The 15476-nt window shown below is 39.6% G+C and overlaps 1 protein-coding gene across 1 annotated transcript in view; it reads right to left on the bottom strand.

Moving 5' to 3' along the window:
- Positions 1–604: 604 nt before the first annotated feature.
- Positions 605–15476, bottom strand: part of KCNJ3 (potassium inwardly rectifying channel subfamily J member 3) — a 204451-nt gene continuing 189579 nt past the window's right edge. Inside the window, exon 3 of the mRNA XM_050969283.1 lies at positions 605–7517. Within this exon, the coding sequence (XP_050825240.1) occupies positions 6931–7517 (587 nt within the window). The 3' untranslated portion in view covers positions 605–6930. The remainder of the gene's footprint in view (positions 7518–15476) is intronic.

Genomic DNA, 15476 nt, shown 5'->3' on the forward strand with positions numbered 1-15476 from the left:
TAAAAATTACATCATATGTGGGGGACAGGAAGTAGCTTTTAATAATGCTCTTAAAGAGACATGATACACCTATCTGTGCCAAAGACAGCCTGTTGCTGGTTCCATGTTTAGAACTTAATTTTGATCTTGACTCATATGAGGTGCCATAGAGGGATGCACATGTGTACAGAAAGTCAAAATACCTGGAGGCAATATCATACAATTTATGAGCAATAACTTCTACTGAGCTGGTTATCATGATCCAATATCCACTGAAGTTAGTTGAAGTCTTTCCACTAACTTTAAAAGGAGATGGATCAGGCCCAAAGCCCCCCCAGAAATGTTCTTTGCTGTGATCACTGTTGCTTAAAAACTGAATCACCTGAAGTCCCGTTCTTGTTTCCTAATTTGAAGTGGACCTGTCATTTTTGTATAGTATATGCCAAATCATAAGATTACCACCTCATCATTTAAATAATTGTACAAAAATCAAAACCCTGAATATTTATTCATTTGTTAAAAAATATACGTAGGGTACACTTGATAAATGACAAGTACACTGATGTTTAAACCCAACAATTTTTTAAAGTTTAATATAGCTTTAGATAAAACTGAGCTTGCAGTATTAACGAATACAAGAGTTTGTAATTTTGTATAATCCAAAAAAACTTGTACATTTATACAATTATAGATTGCATGCCAGAAAATGCAATTAGTTTATTCTAATTTGAATATATACAATTTACAATATAATTCAAGCATAAATTCAGCAGTAGAGAACACAGACCTGCTGTGCAGTCAGTCAGAAATACTTTTTTAGCTTAAGCACTAGGGCTGGGCAAAAACAAAAATGATGAAATGAGAGAAGTGGCTATGCTAATAAATTAAATATTAACCCAGAATAACTTCAGTTGCTAAAAAACACAAACTATTATTCATGTTTGTTTGTACTTATTAATATTTTAGTCTTAACATACATTATATTCTAGTACATGCCACAGGACTCAGCAGCCCTATTCCCAGCAGGGAAGGGTGAATGTTTTGTATAAAAAATTAGGTATTTTGAATTAATCATAACTGAATATTTATCAAAATATTTTGCAGCATCAAACATAACACAAAAAGGACAGTACTTTCCAATTTCAAAGCATGATTTCTTCAGATTACTAAGGCCTGGTCTACACTACAAAGTTAGGCCAACTTAAGTCCACTTGTGTTGACCCTAGTTGTGCATGTGTCTAAACCAATGCCTATCTCCTACCAAAATAAGTGCCCATCCACACAGCACCACCTCCTTGAGTGTCAGAGAGCCACGGTGGGCCTACTAAGGTTGATGCAGTGCAAGTGTAAATACTGAATTACCTCCGCTGATCCTAGCAGTCGTCCAGCAACTGTCTCGCAATATGCATGTCCCCGTAACAATTTTGAACTCCAGTGCCAACAGTCACAGAGACTGGAATCCATTAACCATCCCACCTCTCTATTAGCATCTCCCGTATGATTCTGAAATGACTCTTCCTGATTGCCTACCTTGGCAAGCACACCTACCAGCCTACCTTTGTTGTGTGCCTCTGGCCATGCTGGCTCTGCACATAGATGCTACTAGACATGCTCCTACCTGGAGTAAACAAGAAGTCTTGGATCTCCTTGGCCTGTGGGGAGAAGAGACTGTAAAATCTATGGAATAGCTGTGGAAATATAGACATCTATGTGCAAATTGCACAGGGGATACTGAAACTGCAGCACAACAGAGATGACCAGCAGTTCTGTGTGAAAATGAAGTGACTTTGTCAGGGATACCAGAAGGAGAGGGAGGCAACAAGAAATCTGATGCTAACTTGTAGACCTGCCATTTTTAGAATGACCTGCAGGCCATACTTGGCAGTGACCCTACCAGCACCCTGCATTCTATTGTGGATGTTTTGCAGGAGCCTGAATTGCATACCTGTTGTAAGGAGAAGGGGAAAAACCATGCCAGAAGCAGTCTAAATTTCCATCAGACTCAAACCAGTCCCACCATCTGAACACAGATGAGCTGGCTGATAGGAAGGGAGTGTTAGCAAGTGTGTACAGACATTATTCTTTATAATCAATTCCCCCCTTTTTTTATTGCCAGTAATCTCATCTCCCTCCCATCTTGCTCTTCTTCACCATTTAAAAAAGGGTGCCCATCTCATCAGCAAATGCAGAGAACAAAAACTGGTATAATGTTAGAAAAAAATAGTAGAGAATAAATTCAGAGAGTAATATGGCAGTCTGGTTACACAATTCACACCAGATTATTGCTCTGTGCTCAGGCAGAGGAAGAGCAATCAGAGATAGAATTGGCATCCACTTTTCTATTCTTTGGTTTGCTGGGCTGGGCAGGGGTCATGCAGAGAACTTTGTTAATTTGAATGGTGATGTCCATGGAGAACCTCTGCGATCTTCTCCCAAACCTTGCTAGGGATGATAGCCTTTTTTCTTCACCCCCGATGAGAGATTTTTCCATGACACTCTGTGTTGCATTTGGCTGGCACCATTGCAGTAAATAGCCTATCTGTGCAGCATATGGGCCTAGGTAGTTTTGGGATGCCATTGGCAGTAGGGCTGTCCGTGCCGAGATATCAGCCAAAGTTATCACTGCCTGTGAAAATACTGCCAATATTCACTGCACTTTGCCTATACCCACACCCAGGGGCACCTAGCATTTAAACCTTCCATGCAAAAGAACAACCCCACTCACCATGGCTTGAGCTGCAGAGTGGTGCTGTAGCGAGTCGCTCCAAAACTGAAGTGACAACCAGGATTTCTTATTACAGGAAATAACGTATGAGAGATTTTAGACTTATCATTCCCTTTCCATTGTAGGTATAAATCTAATGCAATATCGGTCTGTTTTAATCAGCAACCTCTGACCTGGTAGTCTTGAGAGGTGCCCCCTCCAGATCTGCTAAATATTTGATCCTGATCAGGAGGAGAAAGAAATGGACTAGGGAGAATATGTTCTGTGAGATCTTCCAATCCTCTACAAACTCAGACTGTAAACACAGGGCTTGGAGAAGACATATGACCGTGACAATGTAGAAAGACCAAGAATGGAGAAAGCGGTTGCTGCAGGAGAAGGAAAAGGACCAAAAGGCATTCTGGGAAGTGCATTAGGACATGATGGGTTTGCTAGGACAACAAACTTAGATGTTACAGAGCATTATTGACCTATATGCCCAGAGACCTCAGACTCAGTAGCTTTTCCAGGCCTTGGAAAACACCATGGTCTGATACCCACCCGCCCCCATGTAACAAGTGGCAATATGGTATACATCTTTACTGCTACCACGCCACACTGGGGGGAAACCAGGAGAGCCATAGCTACACATACACTGACCTGTGAAAACCACAGGATCAGCCACACTTAAAAGTATATCTGTCTGTCTGTCACCCCACCACTGTTTGGAAACCCCATTGCTGAAAGTCCAGCCACTATTTCCTGCACATTGCCAAGTCACAGTCCTGTGCAGCCTTACACATTTGTCTGACAGTGGCTCCCCCTGTGGGTTTTCCAACTGCAACATGATTGGCCAGTGATTGATAGCAATCTGGTATTGCAAGTTTCCAGAATCCAAATTGCCACTTGCTTCTCCACTGTCAATTCAGCTCTTATTTTGGTGTGTCTGCACTGGAGGGCTGGAGTGAGCTTGCCACAAAGATCCAGGAACATGGCCTTTTGCATCCGAAAGTTCTGCAGCTGCTGTTCGTCATCCTAAACCTGCATTACAATACAATCCCACCAATCAGTACTAGTTTCTCAGGCCCAGACCCAGAGATTCACCATGTGGAGCTGCTCTGGATCTCTACTCCCAGCCCCCCGCTATGTCTATCTCCATCCAGTCATTGTGCTTAAACATCTCTGCATCTTCCTCACTGCACGAGCAATTGTAGTAGTACTCATTCACGTTCTGCAAATACAGGAGAATTGTTTGCCTTGTATTAGCAACACTCATGAGAATTGTGCAGAGCTGTGCAGGGTCCAGGCTTTTGCCAGAGATGGTAGAGACAGGAAAGCAGTTTGTAGGACTGTGGAAGTTTTTTAAAATGGTGCAAAAATTATGGGATTGGGGCAAGCACTACAGGACGAAGAAAGTGGCATGGTGGAAAATTGACCCCTAGTTCCCAGAAATCCCTGGTATTTCACAAAGCCCAGTAAAAATATCCCACAGGGCATTGCACCAGATGGTGCCATGGGGCATACTGGGATACCTAGCTCTGGTGCACCCCATTTTACACTTATGGTGAGTATGCACAGCGCCAACACAAGCACCCAAGTGTGTGCGTGCCCAAGTGTATTTAAAAGTCTGCAGGTGCACGCCAATCAAACTTTGTCATGTAGACACAACCTAAGTAATTTGTGTTTCACTTGCACTTTATCAACAGTTCTAATTCTCATACCATTTGTATTCAGGTTCCACTAGCATAATTTATTTACTTTTTTAAAATATACTTGATGATATTGCACAAACTTTCTCCAAAGTTTCCCAAAAGCAAATGCTAAAAAGTTAATATCTTAAGGGTAAGATTTTTTTTTTTTAAAAAAACATTCCACACTGCAGAAACTTACACAATGGAATAAGAGGTGCCAAAAATTGCTTTGACAGGACTTTTTCAGACCTGAATGGCACAGATGTCAAATGTATTTTGTAAGAATGCCTGTCATAAAGTATCAACACCAAAGGGACAATGAAGCTGTCAGAATTAATCTTTTAACGCATCACAGTTTTGCTCACCAGGCATTTACAGCATGGTACTACTACACACCCCAAATAATGTGCAAAGGGCTGACAGTTTAGCCAAAAGTCTAACAAGCATGCAATGTAGATCACAGATCATTATAAACTCTGAAAAACTCAGTAAGTAAATGTGAAATCCATAAGTACACAATTAGCAGATGGTGAACAGTGTTGTGTATCATTTGTTATATTTGGATCAACACTTCTAGCAATGTAGGTTCCCTATTTTTCATTCCTTACAACCAATTACAAAATAAAATAAAAAAATATTTTTTCCAGATATTGGTAGATCTGCTATTATTACTACTTCTTTACACAGTACTACAAATGTGCACTCTCTCACTTAAGATGGTCCAACGCCCTTTGAAATCAGTTAACACCACACAGTTATCAAAATAACAATGTATGTTCTGAAAGTAAAAAGATTCCTGTTCACTGTGGTACTACCGTACTTTTGGATAATTACAAAAAAATTACATCCCACACTTTGAGATCAGGATTAATAGTAATTATTACTATTATTTTTGCTGTTGTCTTATTTAATGACCCTGTTTCCAAAAGTGCACCAGCTACACATTTATGGTTAAATTAATGACACTGACCCTTTTATGAACAGAATAGAGATGAGCCAACACAGAAATACTCACTGCCTGAAGATACCCCGAAAGCCAGACCTATTCCTGAAACGCCAAACCAGATACAGATACTGTGCCAAAGCACCACTTCTAGTAATGATATGGCATCAATGAATGAGTATTTCCAGATGCTGTGATGTATGCTATACAGAAGTTCAACTTTTAGTGGAAGAACTAGGACAACTCCAAGCAGAGGATCGGTACCAAAATACTACCTACCCATGGTTGGGCTGGCGGTACCTATACCAGGCTGGCTCATCTCTGCCAAGAGAATTTAGAACGAAGTGAAATGAAAAATAAAACAAGTTCAAAAATACATTTATGAAGAATTGACCTCTTGCACTTCAAAAAGCAAGAGAGAAAAATTCCCCTAAAAGAGAGGAGAAAGTTGCCTAGATGGACTTTGTCGACAATAAGAGCGCATTAACATTTTTTGCCGTTTCAGTAAGTGATTTAGCAATTTTTGAAAATTCAGAAAAAATAATTCTGATTGTGAAATTCCAATTTGGTTGGAAAACTAAAGCAAAAGATCCTGCAGACTCTTACTCAAGTGAGTAGTCCCTAATCAGACAAGTAGTCCCACTGATGCACAAGTAACAGTTTGCATGACTGGGTCCCAAATGTGGAGAGTGAAAACCCAGCCCCATTGAAGCTAATCGGTATTTTGCCTTTGATGTAATTGGGACAAAATTTCACTCAAAGTCTAAGCAGTCGATTTTACATTTTCCTATCAGACTGATACCACTTACATAAGAAAATCAAGCAGATGTGCCCATTTTGAATGTTTTGTTACACTATTATTATTAGTCATCAAAGAAGATGATCTCATGATTTTATTTTAAATTTTGTACTTAAAACACAAACTTTGAGATATTTTGCCCAGCCCTAAATAGTACAATTTTTTGCTAATACCTCTTATGAAGTACACTTTAAATTCTCCCAGCATTGTAATGGTAGGAAAAAAAACAAAGACATTATTAAAGCAAATAATTTAAGGCTAAGAAATTTGGTGTTTGGAATTGACTAATGCTTATAGCCTTATTTTAAGAAAGAAAACATGCACCATAACTACTTTGTTTGAACAAAACATCACAATCTACATCAGAAAAAATAAATACACTTTAAATTAAATTATAACTTGCCCTGAAACTTTCCTACTCATGTTTTACCTACTACTTACCCTTAAGAAATAGAGGGGAGAATAACACCCGCCCCTTTACATATTTTCAGAATATACAATATAAATATAGTAAGAATCATGCCAGAAAACTATATGCAAAAATTGCACACTATTATTGCATGCTTGTTGTGATACTACATGCCAATTAATATTTGCTCTCCTATGACCTCAGTCAGGACTTCAGGTCTTTCCTCATAACATTATACTTACAGTACATCATTATCTGGGAAGAACACTGCTGTCCCAGTTTGCATGTAGTGCTTAGGAAACTTTCACCTTTTAGCTATTATACCCTCTTCAGAGTTTGCTTTCCTGCCCAAATTGGATTGACTAATAATTCAAACTTTAAATAATATCTAAATGTCTATTCTTGTTATGTAAAGCGATCAGAATTCATCTTCCTCAATTTGGGTGGAAGTTTTCCCTCCATTCTAGCTCCTCCTCCTGACAATTTTTGAAGCTTTGGTGGCAAATCAGCCACAGACTGACTCATAGGATCTGACATCATCTTTGTAGTTTTAGATACCAGTTTCTCTTCTGAGTTGCCAGGAACTGAGCTTATTCGCTGAAGTTTCATAGGTAAATCCCCAATGCTGTAGGCCTTTTCAGAGGTTGTAGAACTCATCCTTAGTAGTTTTTTGGGAAAGTCTTCCCTTCCAGTCATTTTCTGCAGTTTTGAGGGTATCTTTGTACTAATGTCATCTAGACCATCTAGACATTCTACAGAATTATTCCTTTCTTTACTGTTACTTACAGCTGGTCCTATTAAAGGGGAAGATATAAGAAGCATTTCTTCCTGTTCTTTCACACTGTAGGGTGTAGTAGGGACTTCAAATGTTGCATGAAACTGGGAATAGTCTACTTTAAAAAATCCTTCCTCTAAGGAAATCACAGGGAAAAAACGGTGACCCCAGAGAACTTCATCTTCGGTATATGAAGTTCGGGCTTGACATGTCATCCCTGCAACAAAAAAGGGAACAAAAGCCTTGATAAATTATTAAGAAATAAAATTACATAAATCAAATCTAACCTGATTTTGAATGTATAGAATCTTGATTTGTAATATGTCATATAAACACGTTATGCTTTTTTCACGCATTTAACACACCAGTGCTAATTAAATGCTGAAATCATTGACTAGCTATTTTGGAGATATGTTCCTGTATCAGAAAGATTGCTACATAGGCCTTTTTTTGTCACTTACCTGCACATTTTGCATATCCCCAATCAAATAATTCTCTTGAATCAAAATTACTGTCATCTCCAATAGAGAGCTGGTCAGAAAATGGGTGGGGTGTGTGTGTGTGTGTGTCACAAAATACCAGAACAACCTCAGTTCTGTTTTTCATTGAATTTTTACTTTTGTCATTTAATACATTTAAATCTATAGCTCATCAGTGAACAGAAAACAAATGTCACAAGCATTTTTGAATAAAAACAATTCATCAGATTTTGCAGCCTGCTCTTCTCCAACGGGAGTCATGTGCAAACAAGATTGCAGATCAGAACCTAACTTGGTACCAGCACATAGATTTACCACTATGACTATTACACCAAAATGACAGACAGATTAGGCAGAGCTCAAACCTAGAAATTACTTTGAGAATAGAATAACTATTTCTCATAGAATAATTATTTATTTTTTCTCCATATTAACGTAATAGTTGAAATACATAATTTTTTATTTTTGATTGTATGCTTCTTATTCATAGATTCATAGACTCTAGGACTGGAACGGACCTTGAGAGGTCATCGAGTCCAGTCCCCTGCCCTCATGGCAGGACCAAATACTGTCTAGACCATCCCTGATAGACATTTATCTAACCTACTCTTAAATATCTCCAGAGATGGAGATTCCCCAACCTCTCTAGGCAATTTATTCCAGTGTTTAACTACCCTGACAGTTAGGAGTTATGCAGACTCCTGTCCCTTGAAATGGTGTTGGCAGGGCATCCCAGCACAGTGAGCTCTGGAATTAACATCCCATTGAGATGCCAGTTCATACCTCTCAGAGCTATTGTTTCTGGCTGTCTACAGATTCTTGGTTCACATTTTTAAGTTTTCTTTGCAACCATGAGGGCTATCAAAAATTAAACCGTACATTCTGATATTATCACATGATGACTCAATGTTGGGCCCTAAGTCTATAGTGCCTAATCCAAAACCCAGCCCTGTATAGACCCCAAATAACTGGGCTTTATATCAGTAAAGTAAATGTGGTCATTCATCAGGAGTTAAGTACAGCTGTATTAGGACTACACATACACAGGCATACAGCAATTCCACAGCTCCTTTGGGAATGGGTATAGCAGTGTGGAATGAGCAGATAGCTCCTTCTCTCTCCAATTATGTTATGTATTTAAATTTGGCAGCCCACCTAGCAGGCAATTCAGGCACAATACAAGACACATTTATTTTGTTTAGCACTTGACTGAATTTTTTATTCTTAGTTGTTTTTGCTCATTTCTGTTTTGATCTCTGTAACTGAAGTATGTAGCTGCTGCAGAAGTGAACACTAAACAAAAGAACAAACTGCACTAAACATTGTTGTCCCACAGATACCAGCTACCAGAGGGGCAGATAGCAATCTGAGTTTGGGTCATGACTGTTAATAGATACATGGATTTTTAAAAAGTCCAGAAACATGCTGTGAGAAAAAAAAAATCACTCATGCTGCCAATCATTCCTATATTATTGCTTTATATTGACCTCAAAGCAGTGTACTTCAGTCAGGGCTGGCGCTCCCATTTAGGCAGCCCAGGCAATCGCCTAGGGCGCCAGGATCATTGAGGGGGCGGCATTTTGCTGGGGGGGCAGCAGGCGGCTCTGGTGGACCTGCCGCAGGCATGCCTGCGGCAGCTCCACCAGAGCCACGGACCAATGGCCCCTCCGCAGGAATGCCTGCAGCAGCTCCATCAGAGCCGCGGGCTCAGCGCGGGGGGCGGCGAAATGGCCGTGCGCCTAGGGCGCGAGAAACCCTGGCGCCGGTCCTGACTTCAGTTACAATGACTGTTTATATGGTGGCTGTTCTGTTTCCAAATTTGTAGATAAAATAGTAATGTAGTTTAATGGCCAATTATTTAGATTTGGAATTAGAAAGTGACAAACATTAATGTAACAATATTAAGCTGCCTCTTCAGGGTTTAAATGAATAGTACCAAATCTTGAGGGTTTAAAAGTTCTTGTTTACTCCCATCTCAGCATAAAAGAGACTTTGTTTATATTTTCAGAGAGCAGACCATCTGCAATGCAGAACTAGACACAGATTAGTCATCTTGCTATCCAAGGAACATAACCTTCTTTGAGAGCCAAGAACTCCCAGGTTTGCACTGACACAGAATGTAGCAGGTCATTTAACTGCCCTTTGTCTTAAATCCCCCACAGGTAAAATGAAGATAATACATTGCCTAAAAATGCTTACATTAACTACTAGATGTGAGGATTAATCAATTCACATTTGTAAGCATCTTGAAGATATAATATGCTAAATAAATGCTAAGTATTGTTATTATTATTTCTATGTAGCATTTTACAGGCCATATTTTTAACATGTTCCCCTTTGTGTGTCACTTGTGAGAATATATCGGCATGATGAGCGTATGCCCGCACAGGTAATGGGTTTTGCCTATGTAAATTCTACCAACTGCACACAAATGATAAACATTTTTCTTAAAGAAGTTTTATACCTATAAATGTTTTTATAACATATTTTGATGTAGTGGCATATCCAGCATGCTATATAACATTGTTAGATTTTGAAATGCATTAAAAAGAAAGTTAAACACCCCCCCAACTGGCAAATTCTTAGTCTTTTTCCACAGAATTTATATTAACACACACACACACACACACACACACACACACACACACACAGAAAGCAGGAACTTCAATAAATACCTGCACACTTCTGAAATGCACGTTTGGACAGATTATTCATAAAAATAATCCCAGTTTTGCAGAACTTGCCCTAATATTCACTTAATTTCAAACATTCTCACTGAATATTTGATGCACCTGCCCTGCTCATCTAACTACAAAATCCACACAACTCTTAATAGATGATTGTGATTCGGCTCTCCTACTTTACTTTGAGAGCATTAACTCTCTACTATGTATTCTGCCATTTCCTTCTGTGAAGCCACAGAGAGAAAACTGTGAAATAGTGAGCAACTAGCAGCATGGGTTGTGTAGGGCAACAACAAAGGGGGAATCACTCCTGGAACTGGTTATCCAATCCCTTTTCTGGGTTACCATTGTCCATTCAGTATCTCAACTGGAGCCCTGTACCTGGAGCTCAGAGCCACAGTATTCTACTAAGAATTTATTCCACTCCATCTGCTTTTGCACAGAAGTAGAGAAATTATTAGCAGCTGCATGTTTTATAACAAAGACCACATATGAGCCAAAAGAGATTCCAGGCATGGAAAACCAATTAGAGGAAGTATAAAAAGAGAAGCACAAGTCATGGCAAAAACTAAAAGATGCAAAATTGAATTGAGGCTGCTAGAGAGCATGCTCACTTATATGTTCATGGAAGAAAACTAGCCACAATTCAGTCAGCCCATACATATTAAATGTTTATTTGTAGGCATGACATATGGTACCTCAAAATACGCCCTGTAACCCCAATACTAGTGTATGGTTATTTATTTTATTTTTACAACAAATGCCTTGTAATGTATCCTATAAAAGGTCATGATCTTCTAAAACTCACTATTCTGTGAAAAAATACAGATCATCATTATATATGGAGTTATGAAATTTTTGCTAGATGGTTATTATTGAAATATGTTGTGAGTTTAGGAGATGCCCACAGCTAGCTCCTCAATGGCAACAAAGGCGGTGACCCATACCCAGGTGGCTGTTAAACAACCATCACCCGCCATTGACCAGCAGCGGAACTATAAACAAGAGATTTACAATTCAATAGGAGACAGTTATGCAAGCCCCACACAGTGGGGATTTGTGACTCAGCAAAGCCCACCAAGACATGCCTGGGCCAGTATTTTTCCAAGTCCATGAATTGAGAGTACAAGAAGGGGCCAGTAGCATCATGAGATCACTTCACCCATCTACTCTGAAGGCAGCAAGAACACTGGCAAGACAGATTTTGAACTGCTGAGACTGGTCCCAGGCTGAGAAGGGAACTCAGCCTGTGTATTAAGAACAGTAACCTGCCTGCAACATCCAGTGAGGTGAAAAAAGCTTAATGAGTCTGATAAAGTTTAGGATTTAGGATGTGTTTACTTTTTATTTCTTAGGTAACTATCTCTGACCTTTATGCCTACCACTTATAATCTATCTTTCTGTAGTCAGTACACTTATTTTAATGTTTTATCTTTACCACTGAGTTTGTCTAAAATGCTTGGGGAATTTGCTCAGATTACAAAGGCTGGTGCATGTCCACTATGAAGCAGCAAACTAATTAATGAGCTTGGTCTTGAACAGTGTAAGAGGGTACATTTCTGGGTTGCAAGGCTGGGATCTGGAGGGAATTTGCTGGCATTTCCCTCTGTGCAGTTCATGAGTGGCTTAAAAAGCATTCATGCAACTTTGCTGGCTGTCTCTCTGTATGCCAGTGGCTGTGAGAACAGCACTTGGAGGAGTTTGCTGTTTGTCACTGGCAAAGCATTGAGAGAAACACAGCCCAGGCTGGAGAATTAATGGGTAGAGTGGCCCCACACTTTCAGGCTGTATGCCAGGGGGCTGGGCACAGTAAGAAAGAATTTTCTGGGACCCAGAAAAGTGGCGGAAATAGTTACCTGTTCAACTATGGCTAAATTTTGTGTTGTAATCGCTTTTATGCACTGTACAGTACTATATGGTAATTCACTTTTATGTACTGTGCTTTTGCTAATCTCAAAACATTTGTATTGGCTCCTGTTACAAGTTATAATCAAGTGTTTAAAAATGGGGTTCCTCCTCTAATGTTTTGCTGCTAATGTCAACTCAATGCCTGATGTCATGCCTATTCACATACCTGAAAATTTGAAATTAAAAATTATATTATGGTAGAAAACTGATTTTATCAGAAGATTTAGGAGAAATAAGGAGAACTGAGTGTAAGGAACAGGCTATATTTTCAACAGCTACATTTTCATATCAGTCATTGTAACTGATTCCCATGGGTGGTTTGATTTGACTTTTTTATTTGCAGTTATCTGTGAACATAATTACATTCTAAATCTATCAACGTGTTTTGCAACTCTTAATTGCAATTTTACACTATTTATTATTATGAACAGTAGGAATGGCTAATTTGTTTTGAGGAAAATACACATACATGAGCATACATCCCTGGTTTAGGCAGCAGCAAAGGACAACACTCAAAAATGAGAAAAAGTTAAATGAAGCCTTTGAAAGATACAAAACAAACAAACCCTATTGTCAGAATATAATCTCTGATAAAGTCTTACTGAATCCACCGTTTTGCTGATGAACAGTCTTTCCTGGAAACATATCTTTCATTTTCAAATTAATTAATTATAATAATGCAAACAGATATGCTTTAGTGCATCATACTAGTATTATTCTGCCAGTTTTGTTTAATTCTTTTCATGGTCATTTCTGCTTTTTATTAAAATAACGTGAAAGAAAGTATGATATTGAAAAGTCCTGTTGCACAACAAATCTTCAACCATGGACATCTTCCACTCAGGTAAGCTATATTATTTATACGCAGTGAATGTCTCATGTATATAAATTAGATTGATGACCAGTTTTCTTTTTATCCCAAGGCCTTTCAATTTTGTTATGAAATTATTGTGGAAAGGAATCACATCACACAACAGAGCATCATGAAATAAATTTTAGCAGAGTGTTAGGTTGAGTACGTGGCCCATCTGTGTCCTTTATTATGCAGTTGTTCATTATCTACAGAGGCACAGCCAAAAAACAATCCCAACGACAACCTTCAACTTCAGCTTCTTTTTATCTCATGTTAGCTAGGGAACTCATTAGTAGATGGGTGTTTGTAAGCAATATATGGAAAATGAATACAGTGGCGTAGGAAATTAGATCTGTGATCACTGTAAACAACATGGTTGTTCAGCTCTGTTGACCTTTGTTTAGTGTAGTTAACAAATTACATAAAATGAAAAGATCTCTTTACAAAAGAGATAATTGACAACACACCGAAACTGTGGGCTTTGACAATGCGGTTCAAATTATATCTAATTCACTATGAAAGAGGCACCTTAGTGAGCCACAAAGCAGGAACAGCTCAAGAGTTACTGTCTAGTGTACACTGATGACTAGAAAATAGCACAAATATTATAGCATTAATTATTTTTGTAAGATGACTTGCATAGAGCTTTTTGAGTCACTAACTCGTAAATTACAAACAGAAGTTTTTGTGTAATCAAAAATGACAGTGTCATCTATCTAAGTTTAACTCAGCCTTGGCCTACACTAGCAGTTATGTCAGTGTTACTAAATCCACACCCCTTAATGACATAGTTATACCCCTAACTCCCAGTGTAGGCTGCACTATGTTGATGGGAGGGCATCTCCTGTTGATATAGCTACTTCCTCTCAGCAAGATGGAGTGCCTATGCCAGAAGCTCTCCTACCTGTGTAGGTAGCATCTCCACTGAAGCACTAAAGCAGCACAGCTGCATTGGTGCAGCTACACCTCTGCCGCCTTTTAAGTGTAGATAAGTCCTAAGTGACATGCTGGAATTATTTATTTTATTGAGCATGTGCATAGGCATCTTCAGTGGCGTGATGCAGTTCTTCTAGGCCACCACTGAACCTAGTCAGCAGGTATTCATTGTCAATGTGCATCATCTGTGCTGTGCTGCAGCTGCACAAAGGGCTGTCACGAAGGCTCCAGAGATCCTGGTTGGCTGCAGAGAGACCTTGCCCAGTCCAGAACCTGCCCAACAGGGACCACTGGCGACAGGGCAGGTCAAAACCAGGCGGGAAGATTGTGGGGTTGGTGATGAGGGCCTGGTTGGGGATTATAGCAGATATCCATTCCTCTCACCAGAATGGGCAAAGTGACAGCAAACGTGCCGCTGGTGGTTTAAAAAGGTCATTGTGCAGTGGCAGGCGTGTATTGGCACGTACTTTCTCCAGTAACTTGCCAGCGGCAACCTCTCGTCTGATACTAGGAAGATCAATGTTGCTCAGAACTGAAAGCCATGCAAAGAAGATTGTTACGCGTCTTAACTTTAGCTGCTGTCTGCTTCAGGTGGGCATGGTAACTTAGTGTGCGCTCTAAGGTCACATCTAGATAGGCTAGTTCTACTTCATGCTTCACCTTCTGACCATTCAGATAAACATTCAGTTCTTGGGTTGCGCTGGTGTCATGAAGATGGAATAAACTGGAGATTGTTTTTATGATGCTTGGCTAGAGGTGCCAAGTTCTAAAGTAGTCACCTAACTTTATCATGTCCCGGTTTAAGGTGGCATCAAACTTGTGAAATGTCCGGGCCTCGGTACTGCAACAGATGTCATCTGTGTAAATGAACATTCATGACTCCGTTATTGGCAAGTCATTGATGTAAAGGTTAAACAGGGTGGGAGAAAGCACAGAGCCCTGGGATAACTCATTGCTCTGTTGTCTCCAAGCACTCATCTTCTCCGCCACTGCCCCCTTCTCATACACTGCTGTTAGGTCAATGAAAACAGCACCTGTTTTCAAGTTTCTCTGGAAACCATTTTCAACAAATTTGGTCAGCGCAAGTACTTAGTCACATGTGCTACGGCCTCAGTGAAAGAGAGCTTGGTCAGGGCTCAAAATTCTCTCCATGTCGGGTAACATGCACTGTAGGACCAAGCAGGGATCAAGGTTTTTCAGGAATTCTGGAAATATGTTGTCATAGCATGCAGCTGTTACACACTTGATGCTACCCAGCGTCTGTTCCAGCTCTGTTACAGTGAATGGTTCTGGGCAGCTTCTGATCTGGTGTACAC

This window comes from Gopherus flavomarginatus, chromosome 10 (assembly GCF_025201925.1).
Source record: "Gopherus flavomarginatus isolate rGopFla2 chromosome 10, rGopFla2.mat.asm, whole genome shotgun sequence".
NCBI lineage: Eukaryota > Metazoa > Chordata > Testudines > Testudinidae > Gopherus > Gopherus flavomarginatus.